The sequence below is a fragment of the Symphodus melops genome (assembly GCF_947650265.1).
Source record: "Symphodus melops genome assembly, chromosome: 21".
In the NCBI taxonomy this organism is placed as follows: domain Eukaryota; kingdom Metazoa; phylum Chordata; class Actinopteri; order Labriformes; family Labridae; genus Symphodus; species Symphodus melops.
The window spans coordinates 4580473-4604736 of NC_136711.1; the positions used below are offsets into that span (position 1 = coordinate 4580473).

General features: G+C 41.5%; 1 protein-coding gene across 2 annotated transcripts; it reads left to right on the plus strand.

Moving 5' to 3' along the window:
• The first annotated feature begins 759 nt into the window (after positions 1-759).
• Positions 760-23869, plus strand: LOC306842026 (arf-GAP with dual PH domain-containing protein 1-like). Of its 2 annotated transcripts, none has more exons than XM_079372033.1 (11): positions 760-1188; positions 11083-11210; positions 14595-14686; positions 14937-15019; positions 17589-17740; positions 17859-18005; positions 20200-20283; positions 20384-20446; positions 21119-21190; positions 21274-21502; positions 22908-23869. In XM_079372033.1, exons 1-11 carry the CDS (start codon positions 1098-1100, stop codon positions 22934-22936), a joined length of 1170 nt encoding a protein of 389 aa, XP_079228159.1. In that variant the 5' UTR covers positions 760-1097; the 3' UTR covers positions 22937-23869. The 2 variants fall into 2 exon arrangements, with proteins under 2 accessions (XP_079228159.1, XP_079228160.1); XM_079372034.1 differs by having other exon boundaries at positions 763-1188; positions 17589-17701.
• Positions 23870-24264: the final 395 nt, after the last annotated feature.

A 24264-nucleotide genomic window follows, 5' to 3' on the forward strand; every position in this document is an offset into this window, starting at 1 on the left:
TTTAAAATAAGGACAGTGAATAATCCTCAACATAATCAAATCAATTAAAAGGTGTTTCGTTTTAATGTCTAAATACTTTCATGCACATTCCATCATTTTATATTCAGGACTCGATCAGAAGGGAAGGTAGAAGGATGCAAAGAATAGCTTTAAGTAACTTTATTTCTTATTAAATGCACAATATGACATTATGATAGATGACGTGTTTGTAGCATTATATCAATATCATGGTGGGAATGCATCTCGATAGTGGCGTTGAATTAAAGGAACTTTGTGAAAGCCTGAGACATTTTAAACACCTTTTTCTCCAGGTAAATTGTTCTCAACCTTCACTGATGATTGAAATCTGTCAAACTAAGAAAACTGTTGAGAAGTAACCAAAATGATACGAAAAATAACATGACCTGTTGTAGTTATTCATCAAATATTTAAAACAGCCTTCGATAAGACCAAAAAATACCTTGAACACTCAAATTATGTTGTAACCTAGTTCAATGTCATGTTTTTATTCAGTTTTATTAATTCTGAAGGACAAGTCTCAGGTTTTTATATTTTCTAAAATACTGTTTTATTATAGACTGCCATTCACAGTCTATTTAACTGAACCTGATTGGCTAAAGTCACAATTGGTTTAATAAGTATTTTAAGGCTATCTCGGAAATTTGGAGTTATAAATGCAAGATAAATGACGTGTTGCTCCCTTTTAATAGCCTAAATGTGTTCTGCTAGTTTACCACTGGATGTCTCTCTCACATAAGACATAAGACAGGCGGAGGAAAGAGGAGGAGACGATGGTTACATATAGTGTTGATTACTGTGCAGTCAGGGAACTCGGTAATAGAGCAATCAGAGAGAGATAGAGAGGGAGAGAGATAGAGGGAGGGAGAGAGAGAGAGAGAGAGGGGAGGGTTTCTGTAACCTCGGCACGGCTCGCTCATCCTCGCGCAGCCTCTACTGACTCTCCGCTGTCTGTCTCTCCACCTCAGGTTGGATGTGACAGGTGATCTGCCTTTGTTGTAGGTCTGTCGGGCTCAAGCAGCGGATGTTCTGGGGCAGGCTTACTCGCACCGCGGTGAGGCTGGACTGATAGACTCACCATGGCGCAGGAACCGGAGGGGAACAACCGGCTCTTGCAGGACGTGCTGACTAGACCGGGCAACGAAACGTGCGCGGACTGCGGCAATCCAGGTAAGCAGACCCGCTGTACAGACCCGATCTGATTGTAGTTGCTGCATGCTCTTGCAGACTGAAACATATGCACAAGGTAGTTCAACGAGCCAACTGGTGCTTCATCATGACCCAAGAATCTGGTCCACATTTTATGTAAAGAGGCCACTAAAGGACACATAGGCTATCTATAGGCTACACCTGAAAACACCCTTTTTGCAGGTAGCCTTCAGGCAGCATTATAGACTGGACTGTGGACTTCTATGCGCCATAAACACATAAAACACTCAGTTTTTTGCTGTCATGGTGTGAGGGTGCAAAAAGCTGTCAACTCACCTTCACAGCTTCACTGAAAAAGACTGTGTCTACAGTGTGTGTTTATGCTGTGGTCACCCTGTTCTTCCCTATCAGCAGCCTCATCACAGCTTTGTGACTCTGTCTATTTTGGTGTCTGTATTTTTTTTTATTTTTTGTTTTACATGTTTTGTCTTCACTTGCAGGGTTATTCTCCTTTAAATCCCTTTCAAGTGTTTCTCCATCCTTCTTTTCTATCCTCTCTCTTTGCTTTCCCCCTTTAATCCTCTCTCTTCCTGCTCCCCCTCCTTTCTTCTCACTGGAATGGCAGTAAACCAGTAAGTGGCCACAAAGGCTTCAGTACGGGATGTACGCCCAGTGATTGGAGCCCAGCCTGCCCAGGAGGCCTTTTTTTTTTTTTTTTTTTTGGCCCTGGTTACGGTTCCTTTGAGGACTGGCTGTAGCAGAGCAGCGTTTGGAGCCAGAGGAGATCTCGCACTATAAGATAGCTTTGTCCGAGCACCAGTCACTTGAAGAAGAATTTCATATTTGACCAAAGGGTGAAATCAAAAAATCAAAAATAATGTGTGGTGCCGACTAGTTGCACAGTATCTGTCCCTTTGCTTGTCATGGCCACTAGCTTACATGAAGTAATTTAGCTAATATTAAAGAGATAGAGATCAAAAACAACTCAATGGATTGCCATTAAACACAGTAAAACGATCTCTGGGGTTGAATTACAATATCTTCCTTAATTACTTCATTGTTTTCCAACAACACTTTCCGGGTTCAAGTTTATCCTTAAGAATCCCTGAGATACCACATGAAAAATCAAATCGTAGGGCTGGGAATCTTTCGGTGTCTCATGAATCGATTTCAATTCTTGGGATCAAAATTCAAATGATAATCTATTTTCGATTCAACCTAGTGAATGGATTGTTATGGGATTATGTATGTGGCTTAAGTAAGAGCTCCTTGGTGTGCAGATCGATTCTGAATTCGTACTGATGTGCCTCGAATGTTTTAACTCAAATTGCATTTGGCCTGATCAATACAAAGATCAGACTTCTTTTTTACAGATCTGACTTGCATATATGTCCTGGGTTTACACTACTTTCCTTTCCTTCCTGTAATCTGACTATACCACAAGAGCCAGCGTAACACATTACCAGCCAACATCTCACCTTTTTTATCAACTTTGACATTTTATCAATAAACAGTTTCAGTCATCAGACTAATTCATTATTTTTCACATTCATAATCACTTTTGTTATGAAGGTTGTTGTAGACCTCAACAGATTTTTTTCCGGTTCAGATCCCTGGACACTGAAGTGAACGTGAATTTAAAACAATTTCAGGAGCTGAGCTAGCGGTAGCTTGGATTAATGTTCCTTCTGATGGCTTGTGTTTATTAAAGAACTGGAGTTGCTCCTGCTGCTTCTGCTGCTTCAGCTGCGCTGTATGAATGTCCAGAATGAAATGAGCTAATACTGATGTTCAGTTCACAAAGCAGCCTCTACCGTCAGTGTGCGAATGTTTGTGACCTGTGGTGTAAAAGCGCTTTGAGTTGTCAGAAGACAAAAAAAAATGTCTTTACAAGCTCAAGTCCTTTTACCATTTACCTTTTTTTATTGGTTCATTTCTGTCACTCAGAGCACAGAAAAAGAATATCCAGAGATCGAGCTGAGGAAATGGGATTACAATTGGAGCCTTGTCAACTTTTAGGGGGTACCTACATTATATCAGCTCAGTCCAGTTTGGATCCCTTTTTTATTCTTATGTTTTGGGGCGCTGGTGGAGCAGTGGTTAGTCATCGAGGCTATAGTCCTCACGCGGACGGCCCAGATTCACGTCCGGCCTGTGGCTCCTTTCCCGCATGTCGATCCCCATTCTCTCTCCCTAATTTCCGTCTCCATCCTCTACCTCTATAATAAAGGCACAAAAATACCCAAAATAAACTTTTAAAAAAAAGTCATGCTCCCGAATGGAAGAATTTTGAAAAATGGAGGGAACTATTTATTGTTCCTTAAATGTAACCTCTCAGTCAAAAAAATCTATTTGCTGCATACTTTTGTCGATTAAAAAACAATTATATTGTCAGTCCCAGCATCAACAGTAGTTTGTAATAAGCAATCAGTATCCACAACAGTGCAAAAGTATAGAGCCCACAAAATGTAATAATTCTGATTTAGCTAATTCGCACTGATCATTAACCTGCATGGCATTTTCCTCTTTAAATACAGCTGCTCTTAATCCACAGTGCCCATGGAAAACATTGGCTCTACATTTTTCCCTGCTGAGATAGTTTGCCAGTTTTGCTGGCAGATACCAATTACACCTTTGCAATCATTGCACAGTCAAATTTAACCCCGATGAAGTGGGGGTGGGAAAAATGTTCTGTGTTGTGCAGCCGTTGAGGGGCCGTCAGAGAGGCCAGTAATTGCAGGTGATTGATTCATCAGATAAATCTCCCAGCTGGTAAACCCTATATGCTCTCTTTTCCTCAGTGTCTGCTGAGGAAAAAGCCGAAGCGAGGCATTTAAAACACAACTGCTTGTGATGCTGCTGTGTGGTCAAATCCCTTTAACCGTCGTGCTTTTTCCAAAAAATGTCAAGAGAGCAGGTTGAACCAATGAGAAGTGTAAGGGTAACTATGCATCAATCACAATGACAACTTTCCCTCGACTAGTACTCGCAGATCAGGCATTCACGGGCTCATAATTCACAACTTACAATAGTAAAGATCTGAATTATTAATGCAGAATCCGTGGCTTCTTCCCAGATGGAAATGGGATCTTATTTCTGCGGCTTTGTCAGAAAAGCATCACTGTTCCATTACAGCTAAAAACACCTCACAACAGAGTAAACACATTCACACTGTACAGGAGTAGGTGTGTAAGCTAAAGTTAGTGAGAGGGCGGTATCGCTAACAGGTCATGTAAAGTCACATCAAGTGAAGCAGATTTCTTTACGCAGCATCAGATCACAACAGAAGTTGTCATATTAAAAACCATCGGCCCCACCATCATAGTGCAAGTGGTTACCACGGCAAAGAAAAGCATCCTCGTATAAAAACCTCAAGCAGAACAGGACTCTGTAACTAACGCCGGTATTGATAACAAATATAGCAATAGAGAAACCTATAACAACTATCTTTACAACATGTGTTTTATGTAAAAACACATGATGGTAAATTAATTTGATACAGTTATTTTCTACTCTTCTGACTCAAAGCCAGAAGAGTTCCCCTGATAAATCAAAGCTCCGTGCAGATGATCGTTGAAGTAGCTGACTATATACTGCAGTCATTTAAAGGCGCTGTAAACCTTTTCCTATGAAGCCTACACTTATGGTCCAAGAACATTAGCAGACTGTAGACCTAAATCTAACCTTCCTTTCATCTCAAAGGTCCTGAAGAAAGTGTTGGTTAATCACTTATGTGACGAGAGATTATTTGAATGATTTCCAGTCAGGATTTAGAGTCAGCCATAGCACTGAGACTGCACTGCTTAAAGAAACAAAAGACCTCCTTCTACTGTAGCCTCGGACTTCTCTCTGTGCATGTGCTGTTGAATCTTAGTGCTGCAGTTCCTTAAAAATCTGGACCACATGATTGAAGGGTCTTCTCTGGCTTCAGGTCCTGGCAGCTCAGAGCAGCGTGATAGAAGATCTTTTGAACCTGTAAGAGGTTCTTACAGAGCCTGGTGTGAGCATAAGATAAGAGAATCGAAACAAAATGATTCAAATGTTTTTGTCCCATTTGTCAAAGTCCTGCTTTGATTTTCGTCCCCAGATCTTGCTGCCATCGAATTGAATTGGAATTGGAATGGAATTATTATTATTATTATTATTATTGTTTGTTTGTTAATTATTATTATAGTTTTTTTTGTTTTTTTTAAGAAATTCAATTCAGGGAGAGGCCAGGTGAAGTGGATTGGTCTAACTGGTTTGCAATTTCTTTAATATATTAATTGAAAAGAATTCGACTGAGGTTACATCCTCTCCTCACCAGTTTATTGTACACAGAAATTTTTTATTTTTTTTATTGTACTTGATGCAGACAGTAAAAACCCATGGGAAATGTGGTTACAAAAAGACACAAGCATAATGCCAGACCAAGTTTACATGCATGTTCGTTCTCCATAAAATCAGCCAAATGTGTGATAAAATATCTAGCTTCAAGTAAAAAAATAGGTATAATAGCTGTGGACATCCAATATGGCCTCTGCATTACACCGCATGAAATCCCTCTCTATTGTGTGTGAAAGTCTTGGCTGACACAGTTAAGACAGACATCACATCACCAGCAGTGACCTAGCTGTCCTCCCTCACTCCTGTCTTATCTTCCATCACAGATACAACATCCACTCAGCAGAGCGAAAGCTGCTCTAATTGCTCTGAAACCCCACAAATAGGCAACTCTGCTCGTGGCTTTTTACGCTTAGTCATTCTTACTCTGCCCTTCCTTACCTTTGCCTTTTTTTTTTTTTTTTTTTTTTTTTTTTTATCTCCCTATTTCCTCTCTTCTGGTGTGCCCAGCTGAGACCGCCAAGAGGCTGAGCTGGGAGCTTGTACAGCAGGCTTTCTCTTTAGCTCAGCAGCACCGAGGTTCTGCCCTTCGCTAAGGACGCACACGCCAGTTATTCCCTCCAGAGAGAAGTCTCAGCAGTCCTCTGAGATACGAGGAAGGTGTCTGTTGAATAGCAGAAACGACAAAGGCATGGAGGGGCGTAGAGGGGGTGGTATGGCTTGGCAGCTCCCCTCACTGCCTTCCAGACTATTCTTTAATGATTTTTAATGCCCCTGTGAGCAGTTTTATAAAACAGACTGCAATTTAGAGTGATTCCTTTTTATCACCTGCAAAAGCAAACCAGACGGTTGGTGAGAAGATTGATTATTTCTTCACTGCCATGTTTAATGTGTGTAACTGCTGCCAGGGGATGGGTGTCAGATAAGATGAGTTATGAGGATTCAGCCTTTTTTTATATATATTTCCACAATACATACAGTATGTGCAATGAAATCTGACTGCTGAAAGGAAGCAGGATTAATATAGGAAACACTTCCTGCACATATACGGGAGAAGATTAGCAAAGAGAAAAAGGCACATGGGGGTAGATGTTGGGGCTGCTTTTATTATGTTGAATGAAAAGAATCCAACATTATGGTCGTTCATTGTTTATTGTGCATGCGACACACTCCACATATCTGGTCCCTTACAGATGTATGTGCCTGATAGTGGCCCTCCTTTAATTGGAATCTTGTGATCATACACAACCTTCTTCTACAGAGAGACGGGAGGATGAGAGTAGCTTATAATAACTGAGTTGTACAACTCTATGAATATAATTAATCTTTTTTTTTTTTTTCCTCCACCGGCTTGTAGCCTAGCAGCCGTTAGAGGATGAGCCTGAATGAAGCCGCCCGTGCTCCATGTGAGCACACTGAAATCTTGTAGATTGTATGAATGATACGACTGAAATGACGAAGATTCAGACACACTAAAGAGTCTGCACTTGCTTCTAAAACCTTTACAGTTTACAAGGAAAACATTTGTTTAAAAAAATACATCTATCCACGTACATTTATTGAAGAGCCTGTATAGTGCTGGTTGAAAAACAAAATCAATACATCAATGCATTGCAATTTTTTTTTCCCAATTCACAATCCATTCAGGGAAATCCTGAGATTGTTTTCTTTCCCTTGTAATGACACTCCACTCCAGCAGGGGCACTGTGGGTGCATCCATACGTCTGCATTCTCTTATGTTTTATTCTTTTTTCTTTCTTTTTTTTAAGAATAATGTGACGATAAAATACATTTGTGAGTCTGTTCTAAACCAATCCATGTAGAAACATGTCCGAAAGAATTTAAATCGAATTGTGATGTTGTGGAAAATACTCTAATTCTGATTAATTCCAGGTTCCTGGAGCAACACCAGGTTTTTTAAATGCTCACAGTCTAATTTGCTCTACTCTAAAGTCCACACCCACATGGTGGGACTCCACCTTTATAAGTTACACCTGAACCTGTATTTTGTGCAGCACTTGAAGAAGAGCCTGCTTGTGCTCCACATGTTGTGTTCAATAGCAAGTCCATAAATAAGTAAGTTATCCCTCTCCATCTTTCCAACTCCAACACACTTTCGGTAGATGGCTGTCAACATAAGTCTGGTTCGGCTCAAGGTTTCTCTGCCTCTTAAAAGGCAGTTTTTCCTTCCTACTGTATTGTATAGTTACAAAAATGTAGCTTAGTGCTGTGCCTACTATGGATTGATAGATTATTAATAGTACATAATTCAATTACAGACACACTACAACTGATTCCAGTGGAAAACAATATGGAAAATGTAGCAGTCTTAAACTGCCGCTCAAAAACATAAAAGTCTGTGTTGGTGCCTTTGGGGTCAAAGCGATACATGAGAGAGACGCAACTTCTGCTATCTGACTGACCTCGCAATGACACAGGCACTGATGGAGCGTACATGCCCAGACAGATGAATCATCTGCAGATGCAGAAAAGTGTCTGCAAATTCTCACAGGCACAGAGGCTGTCATTGTATAAATGTTCCTCTCATTCATTTTCCTGAGTCTGGCCTGCAGCAGCCCCACAGGCACATCTTTCTTTAACCTTTTTGGATCATAAAAAAAAAAAAAAACCACAATATTGTCGTGTGAAAAAAAGTAGGCCGGTAAATCCTGAAAAACTTGCTTCTTTTCTCTTGAGGAGAGGGAGCTGAGGTTCAGCACCTCGTGGAGACACCCAGGATTTTTCAACCTCCTCCTCACCCGTTTTCCACGACAACTCTGCAGAGGAACTCCTATGTGCATTAAGAGGGGGAAGCCCCCGTGCATGTGTGTGTTCATGCTTCTGTAAGTATGTGGTTGGTTGATTGCTGTCTGCGTTTCTGTAAGGCCTGGCTCAGACAGCGATGACATCATTGCTGGATGGCTGGTTGTTTGTGTTTTTGTGTGGGCAGCATTGTGTGTGTAGGTGTGTGTGTGTATGCATGCTACAGGGGAAAAGGACATGCAGCAGAAAAAAAACTGGGAGGTTGTATTTCTGCACACTACTACAAGCATCTCCAGTGCTTTGTGGTTTATCACGATCCAGAAAGATTAAACAATGAGTTGACATTTATATAAATATCGCCCACTTATCATGGGTTTAAAGGGGTAAATCGAAAAGGAGATTATAATGGATGTCAGTGATACCCTCCGGGGATCTTGTGAGCGAACATCATCTCTCCGCCTGAGAAAGAACAAAACCTCTCCCTGCCTTTCCTCTCCTCCATCACCTCCTCATCTCTGAACCTGTCGTCTGCTGCTCTGCGGCATCATCATCGACGCCTCCTCACGCCTTAAGAGGACAGGGAACTTCAAGAACAGTGTTTTAGCCCTTCCCCTCCCTTGCTCTAACTCCACTGCTTCTCCCATGATACCCTTTAGTATGGCACACTGTGTGAGCATGTGTGTGTATTCACAATGCTGTGGTTCACCACACTGCGGGCCTCCTTGTGTTAGAATGGCAGCTTCGTAGAGGGTGAGACAGAAAAAAAAACGTGGTGAGGATGTGATTAGTTGAGTTTCTTTTGACCAATGCGAGAAATAAACCAGCCAATCAGACTTTAGCTGGTTAACAGGGGCGTGTCCAGAGTCTGTGTGTGTGTGTGGGGGGGTGCTGGGGTGGAATGGCCCCCTCTTGAAATATTTTTCACCACCCAAGTTGTCACTCCAAAATCCTTTGCTATGATTGGCCTTACCAAAGGCTTATGTTCAAACCCAGTTTGCAGGCTGTGATGCAACAGGCATCTTACAGTTTTCAGTGTGCAGATTGTTTGTTTTTTCCTTTTTTTAAAGATTTCAAAAATACTTAAGTACTACTTTATATTTTTTGAGTCCTCGAAGATGTATACTTTGCCATTATAAGCTTGTATAGCACTTTTCTAGTTGTCTGACTTATTCAAAACTAGAAAACTAGAACCCCAGGAAGAATAGCTGAGCTCTGATACAGCCATTGGGGATCCTATCAAATAAATCAATCAAGCGCTTTTACACCATACGGTAGGTCGCACTTACCCATTTGATCTGATTAGTGCAGACAGTTTTAAATAAATGCTTAAATGCTAAGTTGTGCATGTTAGCAAACATTTGCTGATGAGCACTTAACCCAAAGTAGAGACAAGTTAGGACCAGCCGTTCAGGATTTGTTTCATAAACCAAAGAATCAAAAAGTAACCAGGCGGAATAATCAAAGTGACAACAGTTCATCTTGAGGAAAAAAGTTCTGTTGATCGATCGAGTTCTCGACCTAATAACTATATATTTGACCTGTTTCCATTAAAGGAAAACCAGCAGGAGGGATGTTAAACTGGGCCTTAACTTTTGTTTGAGGTTAATAATTTATCATCCTGGACTTCTGCCAGGAGAGACTCAAGCAACGCTTGTGAAGAGAAATTGTTCATTTTTCAAGTGTGACAAGAAAAGTTAAATTAAAGTGTTAGATTTCAGTCCTTCTTATTGTAAGAAAAAAGGCTTCAGATATTTTTCATACAAAAGGAAGTGGTGGTGTTTAAATTTGTATGAATCTTGCAGCCTGCGCTGTCCTTGGTCCTGAACTGACACTTTCTGGCAGAGCGAGATGCGTGGATGAAGGCTTTCGAAGGAAAAGCAGTAACACTCGGTTTGGCTGTGGTCTCAACAATGAGACAAATCTATTCCTGGTTCTCTTAAGTGACTGTCGAAAAAAAAAGATCTAAAACCATACTGATACACTCGGAGAGGTATCACAATTACCTCCTGAGGAGATGTGCTTTCTTTTTAGTATGATACAATGAACACTGCCGAAGCATAAACACGTTTTTTTCATTCCGAGTCCACTGATATTTTATTTGTATGTCAGCTACAGTTTGTGCTCTGACACTTTCATTTCGATTATCTCTGCCGTGGGTGCAAAGCTCCCATAATGCACTCACAGCGTCCCCAAACACATACCTGAAACACTTAATTCTCAATAAAACCTTGAACTGTCTATGGCACTCTCTAACTCTATCAGCATGAACAGACTCAAAGTGAATGTGTGACTGAGAGACTCAGTGAACACCCACGGCTGCTGCTGCTGTGTCACAGTCTTTCCCTTTTTTTTCTCCACGTTCTTTCTGGGCAGCGTTGTTAATTTCTCCAGCCCTAAGATGTGTTTGGACGTGTGTATGTGTTCTCCCTTCCAAATTTACACGTGAGTGTGTGTTACATGTTATTAGCGTAGGTTGTTAGGACGTCTGTTTCCTGGCTTTACAGCTTTTCTCCTAAATCTCCTTATTTGCTGTCTTGTTCCGTCTTTCATGTGGGCAGATACACCCTCAAAAATGTTAGCTTTGTTTACTTTGCTCTTATTACCCCCTTACAGCAGCGCCATCAGCACTTTTAGTTATTATAGCCTGAACACTGAGCTGATGCTCTTGTTGTTGATGCTCTTTCCTCTCGCTCATCCAGCTTTTCCTAATTACCCCGATGCACTGCTCTGCCCTCCGATTTCTTTTTGTGTTTCATTCCAGACTAACTCACCCACCTTTGTATGCCTCCTGTTCCCATTCTCTTTTGTCTCCTCCTCTCCCCTCTGCAGAGCCGGACTGGGCGTCGCTGACTTTAGGTGTGTTTGTTTGCCAGGCCTGCTCACTCCTCCATCGGAGCATTCCCCACATCAGCCGGGTCAAGTCTATCCAGGAATCATGGGATGCAAGTGATGTGGAGGTGGGTCAGTAACAGCAAGCACACTTAATACATGTATACTGCAGCAATTATCTAAATGAACTGTCTCTATTTTTAACATCATTGGGGTAGAGGTTGATTGTGCGAGGTTTTGTCATCAACATAAAAAAAGTGGTCTCTTTTTGTTCCCCTTTTTTGGTCGAGGTTCAAAAATGAGCAAAGGGTGAAAAAGTAGAATTTCACACCTGCTGTAGTGCACTGTAAAAAGAAAACGAGAAGTCAAGAGCACAAACATAAAAGTGTGAAAGTATTTGGGGACATGCTTGCCAACGGTGAATCATCAGAGCAGCTCTGGACTGTGAAGGAAATGAAGAGGGAACTATCTGATGTCGGATCAAGCAACAACCTCCGGTCTTCAATAATGAAGCTAATGCAGACATTTCTGCAGTTCATCGAGTGTCCACTAGAGGCCGGCTGCAGGAACACCAGGATAGCGTGACTCCGTTGAACTACACATAGCATCGATTCAAGCAAATATCCTCAATATAGAATTATATAGCGGACTCTGTTGCTTCGTCCGCTACTTCCACATCCGTTTTTTTTTTTAAATCACTTCTTACCTACAATTGTGTCTCTGGTGTCTTTTGACAGCTCTTTGGTCTTGGATATAGTGGTGGACAGGTGTCTTTAACAAGCTCAGTCAGTGCTACAAATTTAGACTTTTTAAAGGCAGAGTAACAGGTCTTTGAGAGCCAGAATTCTTGCTGATTGGCAGGTGTTCAAGTACTTATGTGCAGCAATAGCATACAAATAAATTATTTAAAAATCATACAATGTGATTTTCTGTTGTGAAATTCTGTTTCTCGCAGGGCGACTGTGCCTACAATGTAAATTTCAGACCCCCTCCATAATTTCTAAGCGGGAAAACTTGCAAAATCGCAGGGTGTTCAAATATGCAGCAGTTCACATTTAGTTATGCATGAATGGTATGAATAGGCATTTAATATGGACAATACATGTTAAGCATGGAGCTCATGGTAAAACCCAGACTTGAGTTGCCCCATTATATTTTGGTTTCTATAGAAACAAGCCAGTCAGGAGACATTTTCTCGATAATTTTACTGAAAACAAAGCAGGGTTGGGAAACATGCTGATTTTAAGGCAATGTGATGAATTGTTGAAATTGGAAGCAGCTTTGTTTGCTGACATGCTGTAGGTGCATTTCTCACTCGCCCCGACTGTTGGCTTCTGTTCAGCATGTACACATGGGAGGTCGCAGTGATTGGAAACTGGGGAACAATGGACTAGAACAGAAATGAAATGTCAGCGGTAATCTCTGGCTTCGATCCGACAGTTGAACAGTATTTGATGTTCTTTCTCACGCTTAGCTGGCACCTGTAATAGAAAATGACTTCTTATCTGTTCAAGAAAAGTCAATTTTGTTGACCTGACCTCTGACCTCTTCTTGGAAGGAGATTTATTTCCTCCTCGGGATCAATAACATGTCATTGAATTTGTTGGACTTGGACTTTCTTAATATGCGTGCACAGCTACAAACTGGTGTGTGCCTTTAGAACATGTGCCTGTCAGAAATATGTCAGCAAGAAATTTGAGTTCTGCAGCACTGGAACATATTTTGTGCAACCGTTATTTGGAGGGCGAGTTGAAAATGTGTTCTTCCACTTTCACGTTGCCCCTCGGATTAATCATGTCAGTACCTGACACCATCGCTGGGTGACAAACGGGACTGTGTGGGAGGTGAAGCTGAGATGAGTCATTAGAAAAAAGCAGGAGATGTGGGAGGGCACTAATTGGGGTGCAATGGGGATTTGACTTAATGGGCGGGTAGGAAGTGGTACAATTGGATGAAGGGATTTTTTTCTGCACTGTGAAAAAAAAAGAGTTTTTTTTTTAATCTCCCCTCATGTAATCGTTTTGGGTTTTTTTTTTGGAAGAGTTACGGGTTGATTCTTGGATGGCAGGGTTTATGCTTGAGACTTAAGGAGCGGCGGTGGCCCCACTCCAATGCACTTTAATATTCTCTTTAATTCTCTTAAAGCTGTAATAGTTCAGTTTATAAAGATCCCTATATTGTTCCAAATTGGTCTAACTAATATGTAGAGTGTTATTGCTATATAAAAGTTATATTAAATTAGGCCAGACCGGTATGGGATGTTTGGGATGTTTGAAAATTGGAAAGAGAAAAAATCTGATAGCGATGTATCGGCTGATACAATATCATTCAGTCACAAATCTGTGCAGTTCTAAATAGATGTTACAAACTTAAACAGCTACTCATGTTATGGATATGGATCCATTTTCTTGTATGTTTTTGGATGTGATATCTTTCTCAGCTGCCATAAAAGCTAAGTGAAAAAAGATACAGGTAATTATTCAGTAAGGAGATTTAGACCATGTTTATTAATAAGATGATGATATACATCTAGGTAAGTAAAAAGACGCAGGACAAAATGATTAGTTCTGCAGTCTGATGCATAACTAAGCAGTAACTTTGTGTCGTGCTGAAAGCTTGCAGCCCGTAGTGTTGAAATAGTCAGCGTTTATGCATTTGTTGTGATTGTGCTGAGTCATGTCTGAGATGTTGCATACATTACATTCAATGATATGTCAAGTTCATTTCTGTGACCTGCTTGAAAGGCGTTCAGTTGGTTGAAGTGGTTGCTGCTACATTACCTTTGAAATAGAAATAATATTGCTACTTTTTTCCCAAACCAGGCAGAGGACAGGAGAGATGTGTTGAGAGATTCAGCCTGCTGGATTAGAGTCAGGGATTATTCTTTAATGTAACACACATATAGTTACCAGTTAGACATAAATCCCATAGTATTTTTGTACACTTCTATCACAGTTAAGATTTAGCGTATCATTTATTGCTGTCTCATTTTGATGAGCATGTTGTTTATTTTTCGTCGTGTTTTCACCATTCTGTCCGTCTTATTTCGTTCTAATTCCTTTACTGCTGTCATGTGCATTTCCCGATAGTGTTTGTGGATGCCATTTAGTTTTAGGTTTGTATAACATTCTCAAAGGAGAAGATGTTGGTACGTTTACTTGCTATGGTTTTATTTTTGACATCCAAGCGACACAATAAAGATATTCTACTTGCACTCAGGGGCGTGCCCAGACTTTTTTGAGTGTGGTGGCCCAACCAGGGCCTTGACTTATGCAGGAACGGCCTTTGACAATAATATATTAAGAGCAGCCTGTCCAAAAAACCCCTAAAAGTTGGTTTAAACACTTAGGGTAGCCAATCACTTTTTTTTAAAGTGGGGGCTATGCCACCCCTGTGCACCCATCTGGACACGCCCCTGCTTGCACTACAATATCTCCCATTTAAAATGCTGTTTGATGTTCCAAGATTATATGTGAGTATGACCAGGTGGCGTTTTCCTGTCTCTCTTTCAGCTGGTGGCTGCTCTCGGAAACACAGCAGCCAAGGCCAAATATGAGCAGAAGGTCCCTGCTTTCTACTACCGACCAACACACACAGACTGCAAGTAAGTACTAGGAGCTGCAGCTATAAAAACACAACGTTTTGGCCATGCTTATATATTAAATTCATACATGTTGGAGGCAAACTGAGCTGCCCCCCCCCCCCCCCCCCATCCTAATCACTGTCACAGTCAACAGTACAGGGCAGGGGATTGTATTGCATTCCCTCCTTCTTTTGCTGTTCTGTATCAAGACCAGTAGGTGATTGTGTGAGTGATGTGATAGCAAACTGTATGTGTATTTCTCTGCCTGCAGGCTGCTGAGAGAGCAGTGGATCAGAGCCAAGTACGAGAGAAATGAATTTGAGTTTATCGAGAAACAGGAGCCTTACTCCTCAGGTATGTGCCTGCTGAAATGCTTGACCTACTATTCTCACAGAGACCCTTGTCATGGCCGGTTTTCTTTTATGCTGAGACATAGACCACTTTTCGAAGGCCTCGAAGGTTGTTTTGGAATCAGAAGCATTTGGTTTTGTCTCGGTCTCAAACTTGGAGGACTCTGGGTTCCATGTTATCACTGTAAGCAGAATGACCACAGCACTTTCTAAAAGAACAAATAGCTTTAACTCAGTTTTAGGCCCTGTTACAGCCACAACCTTTCTGGTGTCGCGGTCTAAATTAGAGACGCCCCCTGCACACATTATGAGGATTTGTCAGTGATATTTATGGTCTTGGTCTTGGCTCGGTGTAGATCCCTAAATGTCTTGCTCTGGTCTTGGTCTTGGATGACTCTGGTCTGGGGTATGTCTTGTTCTCTGTTCGTGTGGTCTCGACGACAACACTAATCTGTGTGTTATAGCCAAGTTGCAGTTATTTAGCTTAGCATTAGTACTGAAAAAGAGAAAAGGATTTTAATTTTGCAATCAGTACATTTAAGAAAAACACAGATTGAGGCTGTGCTAATCTGATCTGATTTTCTTCAAATTTGCCAGATAAGCGTTAACTCATTTCTATTCATGTCAAACACAATTTTCCAGGAAATATTTGAATGTCATGTCAACATTCATAGTTACAACTCTGTGACAATAAAGTCAAAGTTAACCTTTAAAATTCGTAAATCATCTCTGCTTCTTACTCCTCCTGTGTGTGTGTGTGTGTGTGTGTGTGTGTGTGTGTGTCTACTATTCATTACATGTCTGATTGAAATGGAGCTTTCTCATAGGCTGGCGGTGACCTCATCCACTTATTGTCACAGGGTACAACATTGCACACATGCTCACACACATGCTGTGTAATAATAGGAGTCAATAGCTTTCTGTGCGTGTTCTCTATCCTTCTTCTTCATCACGTCAGCGTAGCTGCGTGTGTGTGTGTGTGTGTGTGTGTGTGTCATTGAGAAGCTGAGATTGACTATTGGCAGTAAAATGGCCTCCATAGCAGCCAATGTCAATATTGATCCAGTATGCAAAGAATGGGAGGAAGAAGAAACAGTGTCAGGTAAGGACGGAGGTGGGGACAAGGAGGGCTATTGATCGATGAGGTAATGCCAGTGTCTGGGAATGTTTCATATCAGAAAGTCAAGCCACAAAGACAACCAAACACACTATACAAAATGATCAAGAGGGTAGAGAATGAGAATACAGAATAGAAGGGACTCGATGGTAGTGGAAGAAGTGAACACGAAAAAAGGAGAATTAGAGATAAGTATCCATGTCCCTAGTCTGTCTACAGACCTTCCAATGATGAGAGAAGTCCATCCTCTTCAACTTTTGCCTGCTCCACTTTTCAATAAATGTGCTCGAACAGGCCATTTGGAGATTTTCCCTTTGTGACATCACAAAGGGCAGTAACCCCTCCCCCAGGTGGATGACACTCCCACAGCCTTCTCACAATAAACAATGGGACATGGCGCAAGAAAGCCCAAGCCCATCCAGAGAGGGGCGTGGTCAGACTCAGCAAATGTTGCATTTAAAGCTACAGACACAGAAACAGCCTGTTGTGAGCAGGCCTGAAATAGACATGATCAAATACAGGATCAGAGTGGATCTATAACAAGAAACATCCCTTCTCTCAAGGGGCCATTTAAGGTATGGAGTCAAATGCAGACCCAGGAGGAGAGTTCAACAATCAGCCTTTCATTGTAAGCAGGTTCGGTACACGGGTAGTCAGATAGGCAAACAAAACCGGAGGAGCAGGCAAAGGTCGCAGGCAAAGGTCGCAGGCAGGAGTCATACACGAGATCAAGAACAAGGAACGCTAGGAGTAGGCAACACGAGGGAAAACACTACGAACCGGCAACATGAGGGAGGAAACACAGGGCTTTGGTAGCACAGACAATCAGGGAGCAACGAGAGGTGGGCGGGGCTAGACACACAAGGTGGAGACGAGAGGAGGATCTGAAACACTGAGACAAGGGTAAGCAACACATAACAAAAACCACTAAGAATACACAAAACACAAAACGTGACCTTTAACCAGGCTGACTCCTGTCACTTTCATAGACAATCCCCAACCGTCTGATTAATAAATGACCAACTCTGTATTCGAACCACAGCTGCCCCTTGTGATGGAAGTAGAAGTCAAAAGAGAGTAAGGAGGCAGGGTACTAAAAGAGACAAAAACAAACCATTACAGGCTTTCAACTAAAATTCACATTAGATAGGAAAGGGTGCTTTTGGTGCATCAACTTAAAAACAATCCTAGTGCTGTCTCATGCTGCAGTTCCTGCTTCCTCCTGCCCTCTCTTGTTTTTGATATGGTGTAATGTGTTGCTCTCGCTCTCTCTCTCCCTTCCTCTTCTAAATGTGATATCGAGTGATTTAAGGACTGAAATATAATTTCACACCAACGTGTTACAACATCTCATCATTACCATTATGATAACCAACTGTTTTTAATCTCTCATCTGCTCGACCAGGTTTTGACGCCAACTCTCTAACCACACTGGGGTTTTTTTTCCACTGTGCAGGGTACAGAGAGGGGTTTCTATGGAAACGAGGAAGAGACAACGGTCAGTTTCTCAGCCGAAAGTTCATCTTGTCTGAGAGAGAGGGGGCACTAAAATACTTCAACAAGCAGGATGTAAGTGAGACGGTACAGCTTGTTACAGCTTTTTCAAGGGTGTGTACTGCAGAGGCATTTCACTTTGGTAATAGAGATCCTCACTCAGGTATAAGAGACTGTTATATCCTATTACTGGGTCTCGTTTTGTTTTTTTTGTATGTCCTCTTCCATAAAGGCAAGGGATCCAAAAGCAGTGATGAAAATTGAGACCCTCAATGCCACTTTCCAACCAGCCAAGATTGGCAACCCCTGCGGTCTGCAAATCACCTACCTGAAAGACAACAGCACAAGGAACATCTTTGTCTACCAAAGCGATGCTAAGGTTTGATGTCAAACATTTTTAACACAACAGACAAAGAAAATAAAGGGGGGGAAAAAAACGCTCAAACTTGCATTAAAGGACGAGTGCGACTTTTGGATGTCGCCCTTGAGCCCCAGCATGAAACCAAAACAAACTACTGAGGCGACTACTCCACTGTTTTGTTCCTCCAGCGGCACACCTCCAACTCCTCTCCACTCTCGTTCGCAGGAAGGAGCTACACACCATAATTAAGTACCATTTAGCGCAAGCGATGGACAGAATTGTCAGTGGTCTGCTTTGTTGTGTTAGCATGCTAATGTTAGCACACTTTGGTTAACTCATAGCTTCACATTTGCACATGCATTGGCACTGAATGAGTGTGAGTGTGAACACACTTATGTGACATCCAAATAAGTTGTGAGTAGGCTGCGTTATTCTTCTTTTTTCTCTGGTCCTCGACTAAAACAGCTTTACACGAAAGGCGGTCTGAGTTTGAGCCTCAGCTTTTTCACCAGATTAAAGTCATATTTGGCACTAATCTCATCTAAGTAGTATTAAATGCATGCTGTCTACAAAGGTAACAAGCTTGGAGTTTGAAATGCTCCTTAAGAATTAATTTTTCTGGCTTTCTCTCTTCATTTATTTGGCTTTCATAGCTCCAGCTCAGGAGAAAATATTTGAACAATAATACATTTCGCCTCATACACAGGCTTTCAGAAAACTCCTGATGTTTTTTGCAGGAGGAGCTGTATGAGTGAACGCAAACATCATTTTTCACTCTGACTTCACACAGAGTCAGACCACGAGTATTTTTTCCGCAGCAAGTCCGAGTGAGCTGATATGAGAACACAGCAGGTTATTATCCAAAGAATTTACCTCGAGCCAATGAGAGAGGCGTTTAAAGTATCCTGTGACTGCTGCACGGTGCGTGGAGATATAGTCGCGACCCCTACGACTCCATGCCTGTAATTAAACGGCTGCATCATTTTTATTATAGCATGGTATGGCAGATTCTGTTGTTTCGTATGCTTCTTAGGCATCAGTCACTTCTTACCTCAGGAGACCCCCCCCCACCCCCCTTCCGTCTGACAGGGACAGTCTCCCGCTATGAGGAGCATATGTGAACAGCCAGGCCGGGAGAATATCTGAATAGCAGTCCTCCTGAAATTAGACATTTTCTGGAGTACATATGTGGAAACAAAAACAAAAAGAATCTTTCTCTCATCCATTTATCAAAAGCAGCAGTTCTACATGTTGGGTTAACAGCTCAAAGAGCCCCACAATGATTATTAAGTTTTGTGTAACATTTAATCTGTTGTGTCCTAAAATCTCAACGTAAGCCCCTCAGAGGTGCTGGGGCAGCTTTGTCTTAGTGGTAGAGTTAATTGTCTCATAATCCAAAAGCTTGTAGTCCGACCCCAGTTCCTTCAGTCCCCAACTTGAACTGTTCTGAAAGATACTGAACCCTAAATGTATGTGTGTGAATGTGTATGAATGGGATCAGATAATACTGATGGGCACGTTGCACAGCATCATCTGCCTTTGTGTGTGTAAGGACGAGAAGAGTGCAATATACAGATTGTACTGTCCATTTACTAAATACCATTTACAGTAGTGATCATTAATTTGCTGCCCGTAGGCCAAATCTGGACCCCAGAATAAAAATTTTGGGTAACAATAAACTCACATTTAGTTTATGAGCCCTGATTTGAAAAAGATTTTTCTGCCGATCCCCTAACTACAAATACATGTTTCCAAAGGATTGGTTGTCAATGAATTTTTAAGGCCAAAATGTGACCACAGAAAAACATTCACATTTTGGTGAGTTGTCATTTTTCTATCTGAAATAAAAGAGAGGGACAGATTTCTTTCAAAAACAACAAGGAGTGATTCAGAAACCATTGCTATTCAGTCAAGTTATTGGACCCTTGGGCCAAAAAAATTCACTGCTCCCTCTGCTGGCTGAGTTGTGTTTCTAAAGTGTGTGACAGAAAGAGTTCATCAGGTTCATTCAGTGTCCCCTTTATTTTTGCTCTGTTGTAGAGTTATCGACATCACTGCAGCATCTATCACAGCACAGAAGCCTTTCACTATATCTTCCCTTTGAGAAGAGATCCCTACATATCAGAGAATCAAAAACTTCTTGAGTATGAAGAGATGCTGTGTGTGATTTTCCTTTGGAGATGTTTGAGAGTGTGTTTTTGTTTGTTTGCAGGAAATGGTCGACTGGTTCAATTCTATCAGAGCAGCCAGGTTCCACTACCTACAGGTAGCCTACCCTGGAGCGAGTGATGAGGAGGTGAGGACGACTGACCTCATCACACACTTACACAGCTTGTAAATATCGTTGTCTGTTGTGTATTAATTCATGTGATTCTCATTCGTCCTTTCTGCTCTAGCTGGTGCCCAAACTGACCCGGAACTTCATGAAGGAAGGCTTCATGGAAAAAACAGGTCCAAAGGTTTGTGCTCTATTTATACTTATTCACTCCTACCACCCCTTTTTAAAAAAAACACAGTATGGAGGTCAAGCATTAAAGGTCATATATTGTCCTCCTTTTCAACCAGTTTAAATAAGTCAGAGAGCTCCCCAAAGCTTGTTCTAAATCCACTCTAATTCTGTATCTGATCATATTTCAGTCCTGCTCAGAACAGACTGTTTCTGTAGCTCTAAATGCAAACAAGTTGTGTCTGACCACGCCCCTCTTAAAGGGCTTTGGTGGCTCTGGTCTTCTTTCACCATGCAAGGGCAGAACAAACACCTAGCTGTGGGAGTGTCACCCAACTGGGGGAGGGGTTACTGCCCTTTGTGATGTCATGAAGGGAAAATCTCCAAACTGCCTGTTTGAGGACACATTTTCTGAGAAGTGGAGCCGACAAAAATTCTCTTCTTATAATGGGGGGGGGAGGTTATATTAGCAATATTAACCGTGCTGAAGACAAGGATTTTCTCAGGGAAAAGGGTAATTACTTTGCAAATGTAACTTTGTATACAAATGTAAATTGCATGTTAATGTTGATCTTGAAGATGCTCAAATGTTATATTCAATTTGTGTAAAGGGTAAGGCTTCAGTTTGTTGATACAAACAGACAAACCTGTTGTGACATTTTTCATTTCTTTATCCGTTTCACAGCACACAGAGGGCTTCAAGAAGAGGTGGTTCACTATGGATGACAGGAGGCTCATGTATTTTAAAGACCCTCTGGTAAGAAGAGAAGTGCACCCTAAGGCCCTTTCTTTTCATTCAGAGTGATCTCATTGCCTCCCTCCTGCTTTCTCTGTATCCAGGACGCCTATGCTCGTGGCGAGGTGTTCATCGGCAGTAAGGAGAACAGCTACACTGTCCAGTCTGGCTTGCCCCCCTCTACACAGGGCTGTCACTGGAACCATGGCATCACCATTGTTACGCCAGACAGGAAGTTCCTGTTTGCCTGCGAGACAGAGGCCGAGCAACGCGATTGGATTGCAGCCTTTCAGCGAGTTATAAATCGCCCAATGAGGCCACAGGAGTATGCAGGTATGAAAAAAAAGCTTTAATACTTATCTGATAATTGGGGAAAAAATCTATTCTAAGAAACAAAGACAGCAAACGTGAGACCTTGTATTTTTTTCATAAAATAACTTTAATAAAATGTGTTTGAAAAAACATGGAGTATTACAGCCGCTTTAAGGGAGGAGATTCCGAGAGTAAAGTCATCAATTTATGACAATAAATGCATACATTTTTAGATTAAAGTTGTTTATTAAAATGGTAAAAATGGAGCAGCCGCCCTCTGTATGAAAAGGAGGAACATGGACCATCTAGAAAAGTTATACTTTAGTAAAGGTTCCACACATAAGGAGATACTTCCCTGTGTGGTCTGTAACACAGGCTGAGTATGAACTCTCTGTGGAATGAGCTGCTTTAAAACAACAGTCTCAGTGTTGGTGAGCTTTACTCATGCAGATAAGAACCTACTCGTTCTTTTGGGACATCAGAGTCACACTATCATAAGAAACTGAGACTGAACCACACTGACTCGGAGGAAGATGTCTCTTTAGTGGCAAAGAGAAGGCTTTGTTCTCTGATGAGACCACGGACTCATCAGGAGTCATTTCTTCTGACACGACCTTTCAGAATAATCATTTTAACTGATTTATGAATTTCACACCATAAAATTAACAACTTTTTTTCTCATTAATTTACTAATTTAATCTAGAAAAGATGGCGTTGAGGCTGATGGGGAATCATGGGAGTTTCCTCTGCTACTCCAATCCCCCAACCCCGATAAAAATGAACTCCACATTCACCGAAGTAAAGAGAAAACCAACCTGAGGAAGAGAATATATTTACTGGCGATGTATCTAAGTATAACTTACATGACATTATTACAGCGGCACATAAGGCAACTAGTGCAGCCGCTTTCAGTAGCAACTCCAACTACCTTATGTAGCGGCCTTTCACGTAACATCCTGTGTATCCATGGCAACGATTTACGCGTTGTGTCTGTCGTGGTGGCTCTCTCATGACAAGACACGTCCCTTTACAGCATTTAAATTACGGATTGCTCTAGCTTTGTTAAGTGTTGGAAATCTTTGAAGTAATTAAAGTACTCAACAAAAAATAATACAACACAGGTTTAGTCAATTCTTAATTACTTCAGATTATTAAACGTAAACATTGTAATACAATTCTGCATATGGTACGTTTAAAGTGGCTGTAATACTTTGTTGATGAAGGTACGAGCTCTAAACATGTCATGTTTGTCAAATTATTGGAGGGCAAATTAATCGTGGGGAAACACTTTATATTCATGCATATACTCTTCATACCTTAAAAAACGCTTTAACAGAAACTATGTGGTCGGTGCAACTAGTCATGCTCATAGAGTAACTGTGTTCCTGTTCGTTGTCGAACTTAAACGTTCTGCTTGTCCATGCAGTGGAGGCCCATTTTAAACACAAGCCTTGAAGCCTTCAGGAGGCCACAACTCAGCTGGTCCGGCCCAGTCTCATCAGATCCGAGCTGATCCTTACGTGTGACCACGGACCGAAGCGGGAGGTGGTGGGGTTAGTGTACAGGAGGAGCGTCTTGCGATGAACTGAGATGAAGTCAAGATCAAGAAGACAACGACGCATCGGGATTCACGTCTGTCTGTGTGTTTTTAAAAACTAAACGGGACTGTTGCCCAGTCATGCGACAAAACAAAGATCAGAGGCCAAAAGGACAGATGATGTCATCACTACTGCGCCTAAACAACCTTGTGCTATACATTATCATCCTTCCTTTTTCTCCTCTACAGTATTGTCATGTCTTTTCTCGCAACGCCTCCCCCCTGTACCTACCTGTAACTGCTACCTGTAATCTAATGTAAGTATGTAATCTAGAGTCATTTCATTGGTTGCTGACCAAGACAATGCAATGTTAATTTATTGAATGTACAGTTTGGATGACTGGCTTTCCGAGTGTGTGGAATAGTGACATTTTTCGTTCAGGACGCTGACACTCCGGCACTGAAACCCTGTTAAACCTGAACCTACAAAGTGCTGTTAACAACAAATATGCATAAAACAGATCCACTCTCAGTGATCACCGTCGCTGTTAATGTAGCCGGAGGTGGCTGATCTGCATCCGGACAGGGTCTTTTTAAAACCTCAGTCGGTACAGCTGTTCTCTTATTTATTTGTACTGTTGAACATACTGAGTCATCGTGGACAGTTGTTGCTGCTTTAAAGGATTGTAATGTGACAGGATTGTAAGTTGTAAAACACTTCTACAGCTGATTTTTATTTTGCATCTTGTTTTCAAGGCACATCGTTGTGTTGACCCTTATATTGCAGTGATGTTTCATTATAAAAAAACTTGTCATGACTTAACATGAATACAGATGAACTTAAAAACCTGTGTCATTGTTTGCTTTGTGCTTAGTATTAGATACATTTGATCAAACCTGTGTAGTATTTAGGACTATATAGGATCAAATGGTAAATGCACTTGACCTTGACGAGTGCTTTTCTGACTACTCAAAGCACTTTTAACCCGCAGGTCACACCCTTCCATTCACACAGTGAAGGCAGAGGTTTCTATTTAAAGTGAACTGATCACTTACAGGGGGCGGGTGGCCTAGGTTTGGTGAGAAAGCCGCATTTACGGATTCTGTGGTTGTCTCGGTGGGCGGCCTGGGTTTCGTGTCTTTCCCCACTCTCTATCTCTCTCCCTGATTTCTGACTCTATCTACTGTTCTGTCTCTCAAATAATAAAAGGCTTAACAAGCCCTCCCAATAGCAGTAATTAATCCC